This window comes from Zalophus californianus, chromosome 2, assembly GCF_009762305.2.
Source record: "Zalophus californianus isolate mZalCal1 chromosome 2, mZalCal1.pri.v2, whole genome shotgun sequence".
NCBI lineage: Eukaryota > Metazoa > Chordata > Mammalia > Carnivora > Otariidae > Zalophus > Zalophus californianus.
Window position 1 is genome coordinate 107,056,091 of NC_045596.1, and position 21,783 is coordinate 107,077,873.

Consider the following 21,783-nt stretch of genomic DNA (forward strand, 5'->3'; position numbering starts at 1 on the left):
AGGATTCAGGGCCTCTGTGCTCAGCTAGCACCTGGTTTCTCTGCCGTGCTGTCGGTCAGCTGCCAGCTTTGTGAAGTGGGCTCTTGTACCATTGCTGATTATTATTGTTTTGGGGTCTCTGTGACAAATGTCCGCATAAGTGTGCGGGTTTAAATGACCACTCTGATGCCTCCATAGCCCAGAGTCCTGGGCTCTGCAGGATAAACACCGTGTTTGCCTTTGAGTCTACCTCTGGGGCACAACACCAGCTGTTTCAGCATTGGCAATCCCCATCCAGGAATGACTCACCAAATCATTTTTTTATTTGGGAGCCCAGCACAAGAGCAGGATGTGTTACCACAGCTTATGGAGTATTTAGCTAAAACCCTGGTCTTGGTTGAGTTGGAGAAAGAACTCCCTTTGGTTTGCCTATTTCAGTGTCCTGTGGGTAAAATCAGTCTGGTGATTATGAGGTTGATGACAGTACTCTGACACTCTTTGGACCACTTGTTGATGCTGACACATGGCGATGTTGGGGAGGAACTGTGTGGACGTGCGGGGCTGTGATGCTGGGCCTGTGTCTTTAGGAAGAGGGCCCTTCCTTCCAAGTTGGGAGGGATTCGATGTTGTGTGCTGACATTTCTTTCGAGTGGGGTGCGGTAGAAGACACTCCAGGTGTTAACAGGTTTGGGGAGAAGGTGGCAGTGTAAGGAGAAGCAGGAGCTTGTGCTCCTCTCCTGGGATCCTAAGTGTGTGTTGGGAGAGTCCCCTACTTGGCTAGGCCTCTCGGATTCTTAGTCTGCTTAGGAACGGACAAGGCCTCGTTTGGTTTTTACGATTAGAGGTGGTGGGTTTGTCCCCTTGGTTCCCCAGTGCCCTGCTCTGCAGGTTCTGCCTTTGTGGCTCTCTGCTGCGTGTTGTTTGAGAGCCCAGTGCTAGGCCTTCAGCAGGGTGTGCATGCCTGATCAGTAGAAAGTGATTTAGTCGCGAACCCTTGAAACTGAGGGGGCCAGTGTTTCGGGGCTGCCAGTGGGTCGGGGCAGCTGCTGTCCTAGATCAGGGCAGGCCATGCAGCATCCTGGGAAGCCGATGGGAAAAAGCGGGTTTTGAGGACGTCTCAGTGTTTTCACTCGTATGTGTTTCCCTTGTGGGGGCTTTAATGAATCCCACTTAGTTTTTTTAGCAGTGACGTTAGGGTTTTAAGCCTGTCTATTTGGTGATAACCTGGGGTTTAGGGCGTTGGAAGTGGAAGCAAGTTTTGGGCCTTGTGACAGACTTGCTTTCATGTGGCAGGAAGGGTAACCTGGCTGCTTTGTTTCCTTGTTAACTAGGGTCGTGTCTGAAGAGAAATCCCTCATGTTCATCAGGCCCAAGAAATACATTGTGTCGCCGGGCTCCGAGCCACCAGAGTTGGGCTATGTTGATATCCGGACGCTGGCCGACACTGTGTGTCGTTACGACCTCAACGACATGGACGCTGCATGGCTGGAACTGACCAATGAGGAATTTAAGGAGATGGGTGAGAGACCATGGGTTATATTGTTTTATTAACGAATGACAAATAGAGAAGACTTTCCGGCATATGGGTGTGTAGTAGAAGCTCCTCAGTGTCGCCCGGTGAAGCCAGCGCCATCCTCGCTTCAGTCTCAGCATCCTAGGGTCTTGTTTGGGATTAGCGGGTCTGGCTATGGCACCTGTGTTCAGAGGGACTGAGTCTGTGAGAGGCTTCTAGAGAGAGTGGTGGGATTGAAGAAGGATACTTTCCATGGGCATGGGAGGCAGGGTTCCCCACCTCTGCCTGATCCTACCCTCCTCCCTTACTTACCTCAAGGGAACTGAAGCCCAGAGAAATGAAGTGACTTCCCCAAGATGGCAGGAGGGTCTGGTCCACAGTGTCTTGCCCTGGTGGTGTTTTCCAGCAATGCCATTCAGATCCTTTCTTCTTGTGGCCTGTTGTTTCTCACAGTAAACTCCCTGCAAGCCAAGCTGTCCATTTTCTAATACCCCTCTTGTATTTTACCTCGGTGGTTCTCCTCAAGTCCTGCTCCAAACCCGGAGTGCTTTTACCTTTTACCTGTTTACCTCTGTCCTGCTTTCTTTCTGTGAAACCCCCGCTTGGCTGAGCGTTTTGCCCATTGTGGTCTGTTTTCTATGAGTTCTTCTTTGTGTGTGTATCCACCGCTCAGAGCTTCTGTACCTCATTTTACTTGCGCCTCCCATTGTCAAGACCAGGATGGCACGTAGGTTTCATTGCTGTCTCTAACCGCTACGTGCTGCTCGGAGGGCTGTGATGAGCAGGCGCACGGAGATCAAGTCTGGGCTCGGTGTGAGAGACTCTGAGGACTCATTAGAATTAGTGCTGTGGGTCCTGGGTTGGGGAGAGGTGGCAGAGAGGTCTGTTGGCGGTTTGGCACCCAGGGAGCATCTGCAGGATGCTTGGTGGGAGATCTCAGAGCCCTGAGGGACAAAGACTGCTTTTGCTGTGGATCGGTCCCTGAGCCTCGCCCAGGGCCCTGCAGACAGCAGATGCCTGTTGGGCTGCCTCGCTGCTCCCGGCCCGTTGAATGGGAGCAGCAGTGCCGACTGAGCCGGGAAGGTTGTTGCTTTCTCCTTGTTTGATCACTCACGTATCTTGACAAAGTACAGTGCCTTCCTTCTGGTCCCTGCTTTTAAAAGGTGTTAGTGGTCAGGATGTTAGCAAGCCAGGAGGTTGTTTTATACAATCTCTTCATAAGTTTTCAGAGCTGTCTTGGAACTGAATACCGTTCAGTTCTAGCTTCAAAGATTATAAAGTTCTGCTTTGTAGCAGCTGTGTAAGGACCCGTATCATGCACTTGACTGGCTAGGTGTCTTGTCTTACGGCAGAGGGTACAGCCAAAGACGCTGAGGGCTTTGTGGGTGGTTTAAGTAATGAGTACTGGGCTAACTCACCAGATTGAAAGGTAGTGTGGAATACTTTGGCAAGACAGATACGCGGTTGTCTAACATAAATTGAACATATGCTTTTTAAGATGTTTTAGTTTTTATTGGTCTTTGTAATGGGAGAAGTTACTTATAAGGCATATGATTGTATTTTCAAAGCCAGTGTTGGTTTCACAACTGGTAGGAAGAATTGAGATGTAAGTGCCTGGCCAGGCCGTGGAGGATCTTACCAGTAAATAGAGTGTGAGAGATGGGTAGGTGGCTTTTTTGAATATGTGCTTAGAGCTTAACCACGGTGTCAGCTCTGATGTATTCTCCAAATTTTTAAAAAGTGCTAATTTGATGGTTTTATGTTTATCAGAGTCACTAGAGCATAAAAGTTGGCTCTAGTGACCTTTCTATTGTTTCTTGCCATTTACACATTCTGTTAGAATATTTTTATAACCTGTTTTTTTCTTTCTGCATGAGTATTTTCATTGTAGGAAATTTGGACTATATCCACAAGTGGAAGAAAATAAAAGTCTTATCTCACCACTACTGTAATCACGATAACCACTTGAAATTTATTTTTGATCATTCTTGCATAAGAATGCATTTTATTTGATTCACAATGAGCTGTTTCCTTTGCTTCAGACATTCCTTGTGTTTCATGTGTCTTTCATGTGTCTGATTAACTATGCATCTCAACTTTGTAAATTCAGAGGGTGAGGAGGGATAAACCAGTTAAAAACATTTGTGTGCTCACAGTGAAATCTGTTCTCAGAGCAACATTTTCAGCAGTGAGAAATGAATGTTTTGCAGAAGACACCCAAACCATAATATATGGTCATGGTGTTTTTAAAAAAATACTTATTTATTTAGAAGATTTTATTTATTTAAGAGAGAGAGCACGAGCAGAGGGAGAGAGAAAGGAAGAAGCAGACTATCCGCTGAGCGGGGCGTCTGACTCGGGGCTTGATCCCAGGACACTGGGATCATGACCTAAGCCGAAGGCAGACACTTAACGACTGAGCCACCCAGGTGCCCCCCCCTTTTTAAAGACTTTATTTATTTGAGAGAGGGAGAGGGAGAAGCAGACTCCACACTGAGCAGGGAGCCCGATGTGGGGGCTCTATCCCAGGGTCCTGGGATCATGACCTGAGCCAAAAGCAGATGCTTGATTGAGCCACCCAGGCGCCCCATGTGGTCATGGTTTTGAAGTCACTTACATGTTAGTTGTTATGTATAATATAATGAAATGGTAGTTTAACAATATATGTATTTAATATCCTTAAACCCTTTTAGGATTTATCTTTTGTTTTTCTACTTACAGCACTACATCTCAGTGCCTGACCATAAGTAACAAACTGTTGCATGGAATATTCTTTCTGCCTTTTAATTTGAAGATCTTCCTTGGAACAGTGTGAGAGGCATTCAGTAGAAAATGTTTGGGACACTCAGAATGGATTTATTTATAAGATGATTTATACATTGTAAATATACTAATAATGTCTTACTGTAATATTTATTAATATGGTTTTATTAAAATGTTTTTGTGGCATTTTTCCTTTAGGAATGCCTGAATTAGATGAATACACCATGGAAAGGGTCCTGGAGGAATTCGAACAGCGATGCTATGACAATATGAATCATGCTATAGAGACTGAAGAAGGCCTGGGCATTGAATATGATGAAGATGTTGTCTGTGATGTCTGTCAGTCCCCTGACGGTGAGGACGGCAATGAGATGGTGTTCTGTGACAAATGCAACATCTGTGTGCACCAGGTATGTGGGCAGTAAGGCCCAGAAAGAACGGAGCCGCCTGGGGTGTGAGCTCACCTGATGCCAGGGAGGCCAGAGGTTTTACCCTGGATGGGGTCTATTTTCCTGCTGTCCTAAGTGAGTGGAAGAAGTGTGCTCAATGGACGACATCTTTTTGTTCCTAATAGTTTCTTACCGTGTTTGAAGTATTTCCTGCTACTTCTTACATAACTGGAAGAATAGGATCCTCTGTGGAAATCTTCTTCCCTCAAATAATGTTTTTATTCCTATCCATAGAAGTAAGGTTTACTTCAGAGGAACATATGAGCCCCCTCTGTCCTGGCTCTCACAGCGGAGTTTAGAGATGAACACTGGGGCGGGGCGTGGAGGGCAGTTTCTAAAAAGTGGTTAGTTTGCTGTATGAGTTTGTGAGGCTGCCATAACAAAATCCCCCAAACGGGGTGGATAACAGACATTTATTATTTTGCAATTCTGAAGACTAGAAGTGTGAAATCAAGGTGTATTGGCGGGGCCATGTTCTCTCAGAAACCTATAGGGGAATCCTTCCTTGCATTTGTCTGGCTTCTGGTGGTTTGCTAACAATTATTGTGTTCTTTGGTTTGCAGCCGCACAATTCTGGTTTCTGCCTTTGTTGTCCCATGGTGTCCTCCTGTGTCTGTCTTCACACATGGCTACCTTCTCCTAAGGACACCCGTCATAATGGATCTAGGGGCCCACCTTACTCTCCTGTATGACACCATCTTAACTGATTATTACCTGTTATGACCCTGTTTCCAAATAAGGCCACATTCTGAGGGACTGGGGTTAGGATAACTTCATAACTATTTGGGACTCAGTTCAACCCATAACATTTGCTAATGTGTTATATAAACTGATGTTAAAGAAGAGTAAGGAAGTTCCTTTTCTGAAATGTTATCTCCTGTCCTTTGTGATGCCCACTGGCATTTGGTGGTTGCTTGCTACCATCCACAGAAAGGTAAATCCTCTGACTTCAGTAAGGATGGGCACTGGTCAGTTTTAAAAGCTTGTGACCGTCTCCGTCTCTTCTTTCTTCTGTATTCCTTAATGCAATAATGAAGTAATTTGGATTTCTGGGGGACACTTGTTTGTATATATGCTCATGATTTAAAAGGCTATCATCCATCTGTTGTTGAGATTTAAAACAAACTTAAAGACTTCTGTGGAATAGTTCTTTGGGTGACCTCTCAGAAAGAAGAATCAAGTTTGTTCTGTGAAGTTCTTGCTGATCATATTCCTTCTAATACGTCTTCCTCTGGGGCTTCCCCTCTGCCTGAACACATCACCACCAGTGGCCTTGTGTCAGCTCATCCTGACAAGAAGACATGAGGCCACGGTCTCTTGCTTTAGTCTTGTTACAGGCCACCTTTTGACTCTAGATGTTCAGATTATCTGGGAAGTTTCCCTGGGATAACAGAATTCTCGAAGTGGTTTTGTTGTGTCAAGATCATTGTGACTACCAGTGTTGCCGTTTTGTTGCTGGTTTTCTTTTCCTGGATGAAGCTTCAGTATTTTTTATGCCATTTTACTTAGTTTTTCTCCATGAGAATTTTGAGAACAAGGGTTCTCCTTGAAAACTAGTTGAACCCCCTGTTTTATAAATGGGCTCACTGACGTCAGGTTGGGCTGTTTAGGGCCCCCTGTGGTTTAGTAGCATCGTTGGAACTGGAACTTGGGACCCTGGACCCCCAGCTCCACCCCTGTGCCCAGCCTTCTGCCATGCCACATTGCCCCTTTGCCCTCACATTTCACCTTCCTGTTGGGAGGTTCTTGAAGGCTTCTCTTGAAGGCATACTGTATTTAATCTTTTAATTTAGCATACACTTGATTTTCCAGTAAAAAAAAAAAGTTCTCTCTTCAAATGTGACTTTCTCTAGAATGCCTGATGCAGACCTTTTTAGTGTTTGAAACCTTATGTCTTTTAGCCCTATTAAAAGTTTTTTTTTTCTGGGAAGTCGGTGTTGACAGTGGCTCACTCATGGTACCGACCTAAGGCTCCTAAGCTCCAATCTTGGTGTTACTTAACTTTGCTCCTCTCTTCATGCTTGTGGTTTCCTTTCTGGGTCCTGGCTATTCAGATTGCAGAGTAGCTGTGTTTTTCCTGTCTGGATTGGAGCTATGCTACTGTGTCTCCCGACTTCCTGACTTCTGGTTCATTTAAGGATAAAGTTCTGAACAGTTTGGTGTTTTTAAAGGTTCTGAATGTGCTCCTGGTACCATCCTGGTTTTGTTTCTTCACTTTTCTTTTTTTGAACCATCTTAATGACTTGAGTGGTAAAATCCTCGATTTCAACAGTTTTATGTTGTCTTGTGTAATTTTGCCATCTTGTGCAAAGCAGGCTTTGTTTTAAATATTGGCTGAAGAGACCAAAGTCTCTCTGTCTACAAGGTCTCATTTTTCTGTGCCTGTTGTGTTCACTTGGGAGAGTGGTGGGGTCTAGTGAGGGGACTTTGTTTAGCTATGGGACTGCAGAAGCTCCTTAGTTCATCCTTCTTTCAGAGGTCATCTCGTTGAACAGCTTTCGGAGACTCCACTGCTTTGTGTGTTTTTCCCTCCCTTTGTATCCCACCCACATCAGTAAATCAGAGAAGGAAAAGCTTCCCCCACTTAGCCTCATGGAGTGTTTTGAGAATTTACTGCCCACTATTTAGAAACTTGGTGTAGATAGGTGCCTGTAGCAATTGAGCAAAGCAGATTTTCTGTAAACCTTTTTGTCCTCCAGGAGTTTTCAGGACCACCTTCTGGGAAATAAGTATGTGTTGATCCCCGAAGATCCCAGGTACCTCCTGGCTGCTACTGTGAGGCTGCCTGGCATTTTTGCTGAGGGGAGAGTGTTTCTGGCTGGGTGGATGTGGGAGAACCTCTATTCTGTTCTCTTAAAATCTTTCTAGGTGTATTTTAAATTGATACATGGGGAAAAATAAATCTTTCTTGTTTCTCTGTTTTCCTTGGGGGATATGCTGTGGCTTCACAGGCCTGTTACGGAATCCTCAAGGTCCCCGAGGGCAGTTGGCTATGCCGGACGTGTGCCCTGGGGGTTCAGCCAAAGTGTTTGCTGTGTCCCAAGAAAGGCGGAGCGATGAAGCCTACCCGCAGTGGCACCAAATGGGTCCACGTCAGCTGTGCTCTGTGGATCCCTGAGGTAGGTGTGGTTCTTAATAGTAGCCTAGCTCAGGAGTACTACGGGCTTTTAACTGGGTGTGGGGGTGGGGAGCCGCTCATAAATACGGGGAATTGCAGCTGATGAGTAAAAAGGCATCTTTTAATTGCTGTCTTTTTTACCCCCTCTTAAACGGTATCTCAGGCGTACTGTCACCTTGACATGGTGTATAAATTTATGGGAGTGTTAACTGGGAGCAGCAGTGAGTTGGACTCTCAGGTGGTTGTGTTCAAACTTCGCTTCAGAACTGTGTCCCAGCTAACCCTCCCACTGCTGACGTGCGTTCCCGGGAGTGGGCCTGCGGCGCTGACAGCCATGGCCTCTCTCTGGCCTTCCCCAGGGATCAGCCCTAAGTCCCTGGGCCTGGTGAGCTGTCCATGCAGCACTAGGATGGTTAAAGAACCACTGCTTTAGGTCACATTTTTGTGATTTTCTTTCTAATTTCAGGTCTGGTCTAATTTATTTCAAGTCCCAAACCTTGACTAATTTAATTTGCATGGCTCACTATGAGACTATCATTTGTGATTCAAATTTCAAGCATTTTTTTTGGTTTGTGATTTTGGTGCATTTTTCCTCCTGAGGAAAATTATCTGGGAATGATTTGGATTGGAGTCTTGGTAGCACCGGATCTCATGGTTTGGTATTAACAGGGATACGGTTCAGTGATCCAGGCTGAATGCAGACAGGATGCCTTATTTATTTTGGGGAATTTTCCACTTTGTAGTAATGTTTTCTGACTGAAGAGGATGGTTTTCTTCGCTGAGGGAGATACTAAAATTAGTATATATTTACTTCATTGTTCACAAACTATTTAAATTTATTTAAGAAGGCTTTTTGGTCTTGACCACTTCATTGTGGGCCAGCGGTCTAGTAGACAGCATTGTGCCGATACAGACCCATCTTTGCTGTCCAAACACTCAGGTGAGAAATGGCTGTTACCGGTTATCTGAGTGTTTTTATTAACAGGACCCTCCGCCTCTGATGAATGGAGGGCAATGGAACATGGGGACTGGGCTCTGGGTTCTCTACTGCTGCTGGCTCAGAGCTGGCCTCTGCACTTGTCCAGATGCTCGGAACTAGGGGTTTTCCTGCCCTAGGAGAGTGCATGCATGCCCCTTGCCACTGGCTGGCAGGAGGTCTGTAGGAAAATATGTTGCTGCTGTCTGTGCTCAGCTCTTGCTTGTCTGATGGTCTCTGCCGCCCTGTCTTACTATTCCTTGGGCCTCTAGGTGAGCATTGGCAGCCCCGAGAAGATGGAGCCCATCACGAAGGTGTCTCACATCCCCAGCAGTCGGTGGGCGCTGGTGTGTAGTCTCTGCAATGAGAAGTTTGGGGCCTCCATACAGGTAATCCGCTTGGTCATAATGGCGTTATTTTCCTTCTCTGTTTCCGGGCTGGACGAGGAAGGGCTCTGAACGGTCAAGGGGACTTGGGGATGGGTCTAGGATCAAGGTTCCCACAGGTCTTCTGAGGCTGCTGAGGAATGATTCGAGCCCAGTGCAAACACGTTTAGCCGGTGGATTGTATCCAATGTAACCAGAGCCCCAGCTGTAACAATCACAGAGCAACTCGGAAGGCCGCCTGAGCTGTAAGGCAGTTCCAGTTTGTCTCTGGTTTCTGCCTTTCTGCGCCAAGCTGGCACTGCAGCTCTTCCCACAGGTGAACACCTTCTGGGACGAACCAGTCTCGACCCTGGAGCAGCGGTCACCCTCCAACCTGCACTTTCAGGGCTGGTGGCAGAGCCGCCCCTGTGGCTGCCTCCCAACAGTGCTGGGCTCGGTGCGCTCCTGGGGTGTGCGAGACCTTAGCTGTGTACCATTCTAAATCCGCTTGGTGTGCCGATACCTTTGTGTCTGGTAGACTAGAGTCCTTGGAGCACCAACTGGGTAGACGGACACCCACGAGGTGCCACACCAAGTGTTGTTCGCAGAGGCTGTTCTCTGCATGCAGGTTGGATATCTGATTGGTCATGGCACCGCGTGTGTGGGACAGGGGTGGGGTGGGGGCTGCTGTGTGAAAACCGGGCCTGTGTTTTTTATGTACACACACACACACACAGAAAATCATTAGGTAGGTAGAACTATGGAGGGAATGTAAATGACGTGCTGGTTTTGCAGGTTTTCTAGAACTCTGTGCTCCAGAGCTTGATTTCTGGGCCTCACTGCGATGCTGTTTCATTCACCAAGTTTTCAGTTGCCGTTTGTGGTGGACATTGGCCCTAAAGGTCGAGTCCAGCTCTTCCCAGGAGGTCCCACGTCAGGGCCACAGGCTGGTCCTTGGTCTCCACCACACATGCTAAGAGCAGAGGCCCTGTTTTGGAGTGGCTTCTCTCGGTGCAGAAAACACAACAAATTGGCACGGATATGAACTGCCAGGCTTAGGTTTTAAGGAAATGACCTCATTGGGCAAAATCATTTTCTGTTTTGGCTAATAATACTTCTTTCAGGAAAGTTACCCACTGACCGGAGGTTTTTAAAATTTTACATTTTGTAAACCTGGTGTTTCTACTTTTCTTCATTATCACCTCCACTGGAGTTCAAGAATCCAAAATGTAACAAATATTCAGAGGGTGAGGCATGAGATAGCTGGTGGGATTTGGCTACAGATCTTGAACATAGCGCAAGGTTTTGCGTGTGAATAGAATCAGTTTAAAACTAAAACATGGCAAAACCGTCTGGCTTTTGAGAAAGAACGGTAGAGAAAATTTTTTAAAAGCCTCAGAATTAAAAACAAGCATTAGAGCCCTGGGAGTGCGTTTCTGTGTAGAACTACCCATGTGAACACTTGCAGGACACAAGCTGAGGGAGACCGAGGTAAATGGAGGTTATTTCTTCCATGTTACCTGATGTTCTGCGGGTAGAGTTTATGCCCTTTCCTGACTACACCAATCCTGGTCCTGAACTGATGTTTGTGAGTGGTGGGTGAAGGAGAGCTTTTGTTTCTCTTTTGAAGAGAGAACGGTAAAATGACTTTTTTTTTTGGTTGCCACTGACCTCTTTTTCCCAGAATGTTAATTTGAAGGAGTCTAAGAGGCCAAGTAAGGCTGGTGATTTTTCGTATCTTCACAGAATAGATTGATTTTATTAAAGAATTCCTCTCTGAGATGTCTGCAGCTGTGAAGGCTCTGGTTTATGTTTCTGTAACATCTGTTTGCTGAGTCAACCTGAATAGGAAAACCCAAAGGAAGGCCGTTTGGCGCTTTTACAAAGTCCTGTATAAATATTCTGCTGCAGTTCATTCCTCTTTAAGGTTGGAGCGTTTGGGTTAGGTGTAGTTTAAGCCAAACCCAGAGAGTGTCTCAGTCATCTGTTCCTACTTTTTCTTCCCAGTTGGCCGTGTGCTAAAAGGGAGGAGCACTTTGTCTTTTAATGATAGTGGCCAGGTGTGTGTGTGTGTGTTCTGCCTGCCACTAAAGCTGATTTCACACATTTCTTGGACTTGAGATTATTTATAGGTAAAATTAAGAGATTTATATGTGACTTCATGTGCCTTAAGTGTTTGTAATGGGGGGATTGGTGAAAGGAGCTGGATTTTCTGTACTTCTGGGTAAAAGAGACTTTATAAAAATGGAAGAAATCACGGCTGGCAGTGAGTCACCTCTTAAATACTGAAATGAATAGGGGAAAAAGCCCCAACTCCAGCCTCTGCCATTTGTGGTTATGGGATTCAGGGTCTGTTGAATAAGTTTAATTAAGCTTTTCAGCTGGCCTGGGGCCACTGGGCTCTGCTCCTCTCTGCAGTCCTGGTGTGCCCGGGGATCACTTGGCCTCACACAAATACAGTGTTGCTTTTAAGGGACTGGCTTCAGTCACTGCAAGGAATCTCCTTCCAGGGATTTACTCAGCAAGATCAGATGGGGAGAAGTTAATGACTTTTCTCCTGCTAGCCTTCTGGCTTGCCACCTACATCAAGGCTCTAATTGTAGCCCTGATCAGGCAGTGAGAGGGAAGGTGTTCAGTGAGGAGGAAGGCACAGCGGGGTGGTGCCTGGTCTCTAGGACGACCTCCCTTTGGCCCACAGGAAGCGGGTCCTTCACAGTTGTGCTGCCACTCTGCAGTTAGTCCCGCATGATGCTGGGCCGCCCCTGGCCCTGGAAGCCTTCTGCATCCGGTGGAGCTTCTTCACCAGTGAGGAGACCTTTTTCCATCCCCCTTCCTGTGCTGAATTCTCCTTTTTCCTGTTCTTTCCTACTCTTCCAGGAGTTTTCTATTCACTCTCAGACTTGAGCAGCCCTCGGCTGCTTGGAAGAAATGTACCATTTATTTTCCCACTCATGTAGGGCTCTTCCTGGCTGGAAGTAAGCGTGAGGATTCACGTTCCTTGAGAAACTCTGACTAGTAGTTATTTTTCCTGAAGAGATTCTTTCTCAAGCTTTTTATATAAGCACTTAAAAAAATTTTATTTTGAAGATTTTATTTGTCAGTGAGAGAAGGAGAGCACGAGTAGGGGGAGCGGCAGAGGGAGAAGCAGACTCCCTGCTGAGCAGGGATCCTGATGCGGGGCTCGATCCCAGGACCCTGGGATCATGGTCTGATCTGAAAGCAGATGCTTAACCAACTGAGCCACCCAGGCACCCCTATATAAGCACTTTAAAAATTTAGAGTTCAAATCTAGGAAAACCAATTCCTCAGAGTTTACTCTGCATATAGAGCACATGCTCCTTGTAGTATAATCTGTGTGCCAGACCACCTTTGTCTACATGTGTCTTTTGTTATTGTGCCTGCTTTAAGAGGCGTTTTGGATGCAGCTACTTTTCTGAGAGAGTGATGGTTTGGTTTATGAATCCTTTTATCGAAAGAGTTCCCTTAAATAAGCCTTAACCTCATTTAAGACTGGACTAGACATGCCAGGGTTAACCCAAGTAGAGCGCCCCCTCCTGGCACGTGCTTGAGAAGCCCCTCTTCTGCGCCTGTGTGTGAAGAGGGTGCCTGGCACGGAGGGCCTTCAGCCACTGTCCCTCCATAACCGTCTTTTCTCTCATTCTCTGTGTCCTTTCCAGTGCTCTGTGAAGAATTGCCGCACAGCCTTCCATGTGACCTGTGCTTTCGACCGGGGCCTGGAGATGAAGACCATCTTGGCGGAGAACGATGAAGTCAAGTTCAAGTCCTACTGCCCGAAGCACAGCTCACATAGAAAACCCGAGGAGAGCCTCGGGGAGGGGGCCACGCAGGAGAATGGGGCTTCTGAGTGTTCCTCTCGGAATCCGCGGGAGCCATTTGCCAGCCTTGAGCAGAATCAGGAGGAGGCCCACCGGGTGAGTGTTCGCAAGCAGAAGCTGCAGCAGCTGGAAGATGAGTTCTACACCTTTGTCAACCTGCTGGATGTTGCCAGGGCCCTGCGGCTGCCCGAGGAAGTGGTGGATTTCCTGTACCAGTACTGGAAGTTGAAGAGGAAGGTCAACTTCAACAAGCCCTTGATCACTCCAAAGAAGGACGAAGAGGACAATCTAGCGAAGCGGGAGCAGGATGTCTTGTTTAGGAGGCTGCAGCTGTTCACTCATCTGCGGCAGGACCTGGAGAGGGTAATGATTGACACTGACACCTTGTAGTGACTTAGAAAAGAAGATTGCCAAGAGGCGGCTGCTTGCCCAGAGCAAGGAATGGTAGCCAGTTCCTTTACTCCCAGACCCTTGTACGCACTGCAGCATGAGGTGGTGTCGGTTAAATATATTTACGGGCTGGCCAGCTCATTGTGCATATGTGTGAGACTGCCACAGAGTGGGGAGCTTCTCTGTGATTTATTTTTAAAACACTTTCCCACTAATCCTTGTTCTTCTGTAAGATCAAATGGGGTGTGTCCCCTTCCCCCTTCATTTCAGTACTAGAGGGAACTGAGCCCCAGGAAAATGACCCAGGGATTGGCTCGGACTTGTTTGCAGACGGAGTTAGGTGGATTTGATTCATGGTGGGGGCAGGCAGAAGTAGGAAGATCTCTTGTTCAAACCTGGGGTAACACTGGGTGCTGCTGATGGGCTCATCAAGGAGAGCCCATCCCTGCCTCTCTGGCGCACCGTCGTTTCTTGGCTAATTCACAGGGACGTTCCTGGTGCCGCCCCGGGGGAGAGCAGGCAGCGGGTGCCGATGTGTGTGCGTGAACTTAACGTACACATGCAGATCTATTCCTGAAGGTTCTCCTGGCAGTGAGGTGCTAAGCCATCACTGAGGCAGAGTATATATACTGTGCGTGTGTGCTCGTGTGTCCCTGTCCACGCGTGTCAGTGCCGGGGTGGGGCGGGCTAGCCGGCGCATCGGGCCGCCTCATCTGAGGGGCCCCGGGTAATGCTCAGTATACTACGTGAGCCCACGACTGGCTTGTGGACGTAGTGGCCGTTGGCTGCCTGGAGCCTCGGCTGATGGCACTTCCTTCAACTCTTGGCTGCTTTGTGCCTCCCCAGCTCTCCGTTACCTTTGGAGTCCCAGTCTGGACCTCCCTTCCTGCTACAGGAATAATTAGGAGCGGGCTGTCTTCCCTCCAGGGCCTCCTGTTCCCTGTAGTAGTTTCTGACTGAGGTTGCTAAATGGGGATGCGTCCTAGAGCACCTTCTGCGTCAACTCCCCTGACTGCCAGCTACGATTAAATTCATTAGTGCGCAGGAGCTGGGCCCCAAGCTCTCTGGCCTGAAGCTTCCTGCTCTGAAAGGCACCCAAGTGGCCTGAAACCGTTAATGCATCGCCCCCAAGCACCTCACTTATTAGCAGGGAGTGATTCACCTGCCTGGGAGATGATTGGAAATGAGAGTGTAGGCCAAGAGTAGGGATAAATCGGAGGAATGTTAAAGCCGAAAGATCCAGCTCTCACAGAGACCTGCGTGGCCCTGCTAAAGATGGCATAGGAGCGGAAGTATTAAGTGATCATTCGAGATCCTTTTAGTAGGAGACCCGAGTGCCTGAGGGCCAGCATGTTGTGACACCCCCTCCCTGACCGGGTTCCGATGGATTCCAGATTCAGGCCCAGGCGGAGGCAGGCGGGAGGAGGGTTTGTGAGGCTCTGTGCTGCCATACCCCCCCTGGTGGTGAGTGTAAAGAAGACCTCGCCTCAACCACATGTATGTGTGGCAGTTTTGTTAAGAGAGGAGAAAGGGATTCAGAAGGATAAACTGGAATCCTGGTGAGAAGCCATTATTCCCAGCCTGACGACCGCTGTACGTGGGGGTGCATGAGCTATGGAGTCAGATAGTCCTCAGGAGGGAGGACGAGAAGTCTAAATGTTTGGACTGTGTTTGTCTCACGATCACCACAGAATAAAAGTGTAGAAAATGCTTGTGGTGTACTAACTCTTTTCTGTACTTCAGTTACTCAGATTAACACGCACTTATAATTAAATTCTAAACATTTTTTTGGAGTCATCACTGTTGGTTTTTAAGTAGAATGATACTATTGATGTACGAGAAACAGGGAATAAATCAGGATTTTTGTGTGTGTGTGTGGCATTACTTACATTTATTTTATTAAAAGCCTAAGAGATTTTAGAGAATTTAGTGTCAGTTTAAAATGGGCTTATTATAATGGAAAAAAAAAAGTTTTTCAGAATTTGCCATGAGGCCCACAATGGTGGTGGCTTAAAAAACATTGAAATCTTTGCTGTGCCCCTGAGAGCTGCACAGTGCTTTGTAATTATAGGCAATAAATATATCAGGGCAGGGGTGACCAGAACAAATCATAAATTACGTTGTTTTTCAATTTAGAGTTCGGCTCATAAACACAGTAGTAGTTCATAGCAGGTATGCAGAAGCCGTGAATACACGGGATTATAATCAAGGCTGTGGTCAATCCTAAACTGACAAATGAGTAGCCTTCATTAGAAATGAGAACAACTGATGAACGATGACGTTAATAGCTCTTTCTTGGAAATACACACCTCGGGGCATTACACACCTGGGTACAGTTCTGGATGGGAAAGTTAGGTGGCAGGAGTGCATTTTAGGAGGGTTTGGGAACCCCCATCTTTAAGAAGACACAATTGCTGATGTGTAGTCCATGGCTATGTCAAGTTCCCGGGGCCGCCACTTCACTCTGGTGGGATCCCTTTCCCCTAGATGTTGTCTTTTACAAGATGCAGTAAACATCAGTTCAGCAAGTGAGAACTTATAAACCTGCCCCCTCTGCACGTGTGGCTAGCTCATCCGAAGGGGGCCAGCTTGTGGGAGACTGTCCTACTCACCACTCAGTGGAATGGTCACCACTGAGAATCTGATGGAGGCTACAGTTGTCCCTGAACAAAAGGCATGTTGAGCTCTAGTGTGCGAACAGTGTTTGGGATTCAAGAAAACCCCTTGAGGCCATTCTTGGATTCCTGAGGGCAGTGGTTCTCAGAGTGTGGGCCCCAGTCAGCAGCAGCAACAGTACCTGGAAACTTAACAGAAGTGCCAAGTTTTGGACCCCACCTCTGACTCCAGAAACTGGGACAGGGGTTAGTGGCCAGCATTCTGTGTTTGAGGGTTCCCACGTGTTTGTTTGAGAATCACTGCTTTTGGGGAAATCCTGGCTCTGGTTTAGCATGGTGTGAGAGTGTACCCATGAACTTCTTTTTCTGGAAACTCCTTGCTGGCAGCTCGGAGAGGATGAAGCAGGGGAGGACGTTTGGTTGAGTGGTGCACGGGAAGGGCCAAGCAGGGCCTGTTTCCAGGGTCAAGCCCTCAGGCACGGCCGGGGCTGCTGGTGGAAGTTGTCCTGTGAGGGGTGCTTTGTGCATAAAGGAGGGAAGGTTTAGGGCACTCACTAGTCTAAATGTGGTCAGCTGGGCCTGGGTTATTCAGGGGTTGATTTGTCCCAATGAAAATCCACCCTGGCCTTAGCTTTTTGGGGTTCCAGGTAGAGGTTTCTCATCAGAGGATACGGGGGGAATAGAAGTGGAATTTTCCCACCTAGTGGCCATTGTGGGAGCCTTTCCTGGGGATAGTGGTTGAAGCTATCAGAATTAAATTTAAATAATGCAAAGTTCAGGTACCCTGGTTTTCCTAGTTTCTGTTTTCATGGATACTTTCAAGTCAGAGAGATCTAAGTATCTTGGCTGTACATCTGACTTGAATAGAGTAATAACCTCATCTGCTCCTAGGATGTCAGAATTTGTTTCTATTTCCTATTTCCAGAAGTCAGATTCCTTGATGTAAAAACTGTTGGCCAGAAGTTTTTAATCTGCAATACAGATCTAGGTCTTGCCTCTTCCTCTAACTGAGCTTTCACGCTTAAGCCCCCAGTCCCCCCCCCCCCCCCCCCGCCGGAACAATACTTATCAAAGACAATAGCTTGTGAGCCACTTCATCCCCAAATTGGTCCGGATTTTTATAAAGGACATCTTCTTCCTGGCCTGGAGCTCTGAGGCTGTCAGAACAGGCTCTAGCCAGGGTGAATTACACCAAAATAGTATTTACTCTGAGACAGGGAGAGTGATTTTCTTCTCAATTCTTTAATTCCAAGATTACACAGGCAAGCGCACACATGTGTATACATTAGGAAGAGCTGTCAGGAGGATCCTAAGTAGTCGGCGAGTTGATGAGGGTCAGCAGAAGCCTGACTGGGTGCTCCTGCGTTAGGCCCGGAAACTCTGCCATGATGCAAATGTGTGAGCCAGCCAGCCACCCTGTTCCTGTCTGTGCCTCCTGTCCTCTTGCAGACAAGACAGCCGTGAACACGGGACAAGGGCTGGAACGCTTAGGGTTCAGAAAGGACTGGAAACCTTCGGGGAGGTGCTTGCACAGAAGCCAAAAGTGCAGAGTCCTGTGTGTGGGGCTCGTTGCCATCCTTCCTTACGTAAGAGGTCGGGGACCCTTCAGCTTGTATGGTCAAGGTGGCAGGGAAAGGGGTCGCCCGCGCCTCCGGAAACGTTTTGAGGGGAGTGTCATCATGCCTGGGACAGAGGCCCTGTACTCCCACTGCTGAGCTGTTCTGGGGTTTTGGTCTTCATCTTCTGGAGAGGTTTAATTGTAGCTCTGGGGTGTTGCATTTGACATTTGAGTTTTCAGGCGCGTGCAATCTAGTCCGGTTTCCCAGTAGGTTTGGGGACTGAGGATTTAAGGGCATTTATTGACTAGTCTGTTTTTGTATCAACTGGTCACAGGTGGCTTTAAAAATGGGGAACAAATTTAGGGGTCGATGAGTTAGTATTGGGTAGTGGGCATCTACGTGGGGTCACCAGTGACTGCAGTCAGATACAAAGTGGAGCTCTTAGCACTTGGGTCTTTTTAGTTTCTTACAAATGAATGTGGCAGTTGGGGGTGGTGATACAGGGAGTTGGACTTGAGATGTTGACAGCACGGCAATGGCAGAGCGAGGAGACTTCCTCGCTTTACGTCCTAGAGGAACACGTTAGCTACCGGTGAGCTCCACGCATTTCAGATACTGTCCAGTTGACAAAGAATTTTCCTTGGATTCTTGGTGCCCGTTTGGTCCTCTCGTGGGCTCGGTGCAGGGATAATTTTGGGCGGAGGGTGGGGGAGGGGTGCTCCTCTGATGGGCCTTGACACTGTGCTTCCCTAATTCCATCCTCAGGAGCTGCTTGATAAAGTGGCTTCTGAACTGCTCGAAGGCCTTCCATCATAGAATTCATGGGGAGCGGCTACGGAGGGGTGGTAAGCAGAGTCCTTGGTCAAGAGGTGGTACGTCTGGACTTGGACCCCAGTGGTCTTCTCTGCTGGGATGAGCCTCCGGCTGGGTGTGATGGAGGAGGCAGGGCTTTCGTTTGAGGTCCCCCTCCAATCTCTCTTCCACGTTGCTGCTGCCTCCATGGAGGAGTGTGTGTGGAATCCTAGTTAGCAGCCCAAAAGTAGTTGAGAGATGGGATAAAATGTTGAAGTACACCTTGATTTCAGATGTCACTCATGGCCCTAGTAGGACACAATCTCGGGTAAAGAACAAAACACCAAAGTACCATTAATGTGTTGCTTACTTAGCGTCTTTATTCTCTACGTTCTAGGTTCGGAACCTCACTTACATGGTGACCCGCAGGGAAAAGATTAAGCGGTCTGTGTGCAAAGTCCAGGAACAGATATTCAATCTTTACACTAAGCTCTTGGAGCAAGAAAGAGTTTCAGGTATGCATTAAGCTCTTGTAGGGCAAACAATAGTGCAGGGGTTTGTAAGCCTTCACGTTCTGGGAAGGAAAAAAATAAGTTTCTTTAATTTTCTTTTATGTATGCTACAGGAGAAATCTGAGAAGCACAGACTTTCCTATTCAAGGAAAATCTTTGGGCATCTGAAGCGTCACGATATAGGGCAAAGGGCTTTGAATGTGACCCCAGATAGGGGTTGAACCCCATATCCCCTGCTTACAGGCCAAACACAAGGAAAGGAAGCCCAAGTTTTCGGAGCCTCCCCCACTTCCTCCTGTGTAACGTGAGGACGATCTCTCAGGCTTCCTACTGGGAGCTCTTGTGAGACTCGAATGAAACAGCAACTTCTCTAGTGTGTTGCAAAGCACTGGATAAATGTAAAGTGTCATGGGGATACCTACAGAGGCTTACAGATTACCTAGTCTTTGGATCTACCTGTAACGTGCGGTAAATAAGATATGTTAAGGCTGTGTGCTTAAGACACATCCATGTTGAGATAACATTCACAGTGGACGTTTTGGTGTAGGTGGAAGCGTGGATATTTTTGAAATTCAGCACCAAGTGTTTATTTAGTGCCTTCTCTTTTACATTGCTCTGGGCTAGGCAGAGTGAAAAAGGAAACTAAGCTACATACTTCCTCCGTTCTGGAGAGCACATCCGTTACTTGGAGGCGGGGTGCACAGTAGGGCAAGTCCTTGAACCTCTCTGGGACTCTCGATCTGTAAGAGGGGGCTGGGTTCAGAATCCTGACCTCTCACAGGGCTCTGAGCACCGACATTCTCTGAGTGTGAATCCTGCAGAGCAGGCATTGGGAGGCTCTCAGGGAAGGAGATCCGCTGAGTGGAGTGGGCAGGTCTCGAGTCTTCGGGAGCCAGTCTCTGTGGCCCTGCCCTGCCCCGGGCAGCACGTGCCTCGTGTGGCCACAGAAGGCCTCCTTTTCCTGCTTTTGTGGCTTTTTGTCTCTGTAGATGACTGACACATAGAAACAACAGAGAAGTGGTTATAACCTGTTATATTGGAATCCAAATTCTGGTTTACCTAAAACTAACCAGATGTATGGAACTAGACGTAAACTGGTCAGCTGAACAAAGGGAAACAAGCTTTAGGGAGTTTTGAATGATATTCTTGAGGTGTTACATAGTTAATACTAATGGCATTAACTTACTAATGTTCTCCTAGGTATTTTCTTCCTGAGAAGAAATATTTTCCAGATGTATCATTAGCTAGAGTTTACGGTTGTAAAACTTAAAATAAATTTTTGTAAGTAGGGTTCAGAAGTGAAAGAAAGCAGCTTGATTCAGATTGTTTCAAGTGAACTTCTTTCATTCGTTATTCCTACTTGAGTGCAAATAAACGGGACCTGTTTTATCCCTTGCCTTTGTGGCCTCCTGTCACCAGCCCACGGGGGAGGCCGCCTGCAGCGCCGCCAGAGCGAGTGCTGCCGATGAGCGGGATCGCTAATGCGCCTTGTGCCATTGGCGGGCTTTCTGTGACTCTTGTGAAGTTGTTCTGTAATGAGTGATTACTTCTAAAAATAAGCTGTAAAGAGCATTTTCATCTGATTTCACTTAAGAGTCATTTTTCATGGATATTGCCGGCAGCTTTTTGCATTTCATGGCTGAGGTTTTTACTTGGGTTAAGTGATTGAGATTCTTAACCAGGTTAGGAAGTGTTTTGCGTAACACAGCTGTAATGAAATCCTGCTCTTCCGGAAAAGGTAAACAAACCCTCCCTCCCCTCTGAGATACGAACCATACTAAGTGTGAGGGGTTGAAAGCAACATTAATCTTCCTGCAGGCTGCCACAGGGAGTGCAGTGGAAACCCTTTCGGATGCCACCCCCCACCCCGTTTTTCCAGTTTTAGACTTTCAGTTGTGTTTTTACTCATGCCCCAAGAGGATCTCCTGTCTTGTAAGATAGATGGTTGCAGGTGAGGAGGAGATGGCCACGAGTTAGACGTGTCGGTCAGGGTCCGTGGTTTAGATGTGTGTGTGAAGCTGAGAATGGGCAGGGCCATTCTGCTGGATAAGCGTGTCCTTGGTGGGGACAGTGCTTCCAGGTCATGAGTCTGAGGCTTTTCAGAGACATGGATCCCAGGCAGATGGAAATCGGGGTTTAGAAAATGTCAGTCCCTCTTACCTTTGTTTTCCCACAGTAGGTGACTGAGGAAGAGAAATAGAAGTGTGGCGTGAAGGTTGACCCTAAGGTTTGATCCTTGAGAAAGCGGGTGTCCCCGGCCCAGCAGACTGTAGAACCCCCTCCCCCGTGGCGTCCACTGGCACTTTCATGTTCGGAGCTGCTTCCTCTGCTCTGTTCACGTGCGGTGTCCACGTCTGTGGAGCAGGGAGGTCTCGTCCGGGCTCCTGCCTGGCAGAGCCTTGTTTTCCTGGTGGTTTATACCTTATGGGAGACAGAACATGAAAACAGCTCTTTATAGATGTCCTGGAGGCTCTTACAGAAACGTGGTCCTTGTGATAACCTCCAGTGTGTTATGAATTCACTCAGTGTTTTTCACACTGAGGGTTATGATTCATTAGTTGGTTGTGAGATGAATTTGGTGGGTCACCACCAGCATTAAAAGCAAATGACATGTCAGTGCCACATCACATGGAGAAGGCTAATATGGTTTCATGAAATGTGAGCTCTTACCGGGTTACATTGTGAAATTTAGTTGTGATTTGCAGCAAAAATGTTCACAAAACACTATTTTACCTTCTCACGTTGGATGACAATTCAGTTTAATTCCACAAATAGGCTTTGTATATAATTTTAAAAGACATTTACTATGTGTCAAGAATGATTTTAAACACCTTTCTTTCTCATTTCATGTATTTACAGTTATTTATCCTCAGCATAGCCCCCTGGGAGTATGTTTACTTTGGAGAAAGAAACTCT

At 47.2% G+C, this 21,783-nt stretch overlaps 1 protein-coding gene across 18 annotated transcripts in view; it reads left to right on the plus strand.

Annotated features, from left to right (window-relative positions):
- JADE1 (jade family PHD finger 1) overlaps positions 1 to 21,783 on the plus strand; it is a 59,342-nt gene that overhangs the window by 33,040 nt on the left and 4,519 nt on the right. For all 18 annotated transcript variants that reach the window (XM_027597966.1, XM_027597955.1, XM_027597954.1 and 15 more), the window contains 6 exons: positions 1,311 to 1,498; positions 4,454 to 4,665; positions 7,656 to 7,823; positions 9,071 to 9,187; positions 12,841 to 13,362; positions 18,753 to 18,870. In XM_027597966.1, the coding sequence (XP_027453767.1) occupies positions 1,311 to 1,498; positions 4,454 to 4,665; positions 7,656 to 7,823; positions 9,071 to 9,187; positions 12,841 to 13,362; positions 18,753 to 18,870 (1,325 nt within the window). The remainder of the gene's footprint in view (positions 1 to 1,310; positions 1,499 to 4,453; positions 4,666 to 7,655; positions 7,824 to 9,070; positions 9,188 to 12,840; positions 13,363 to 18,752; positions 18,871 to 21,783) is intronic.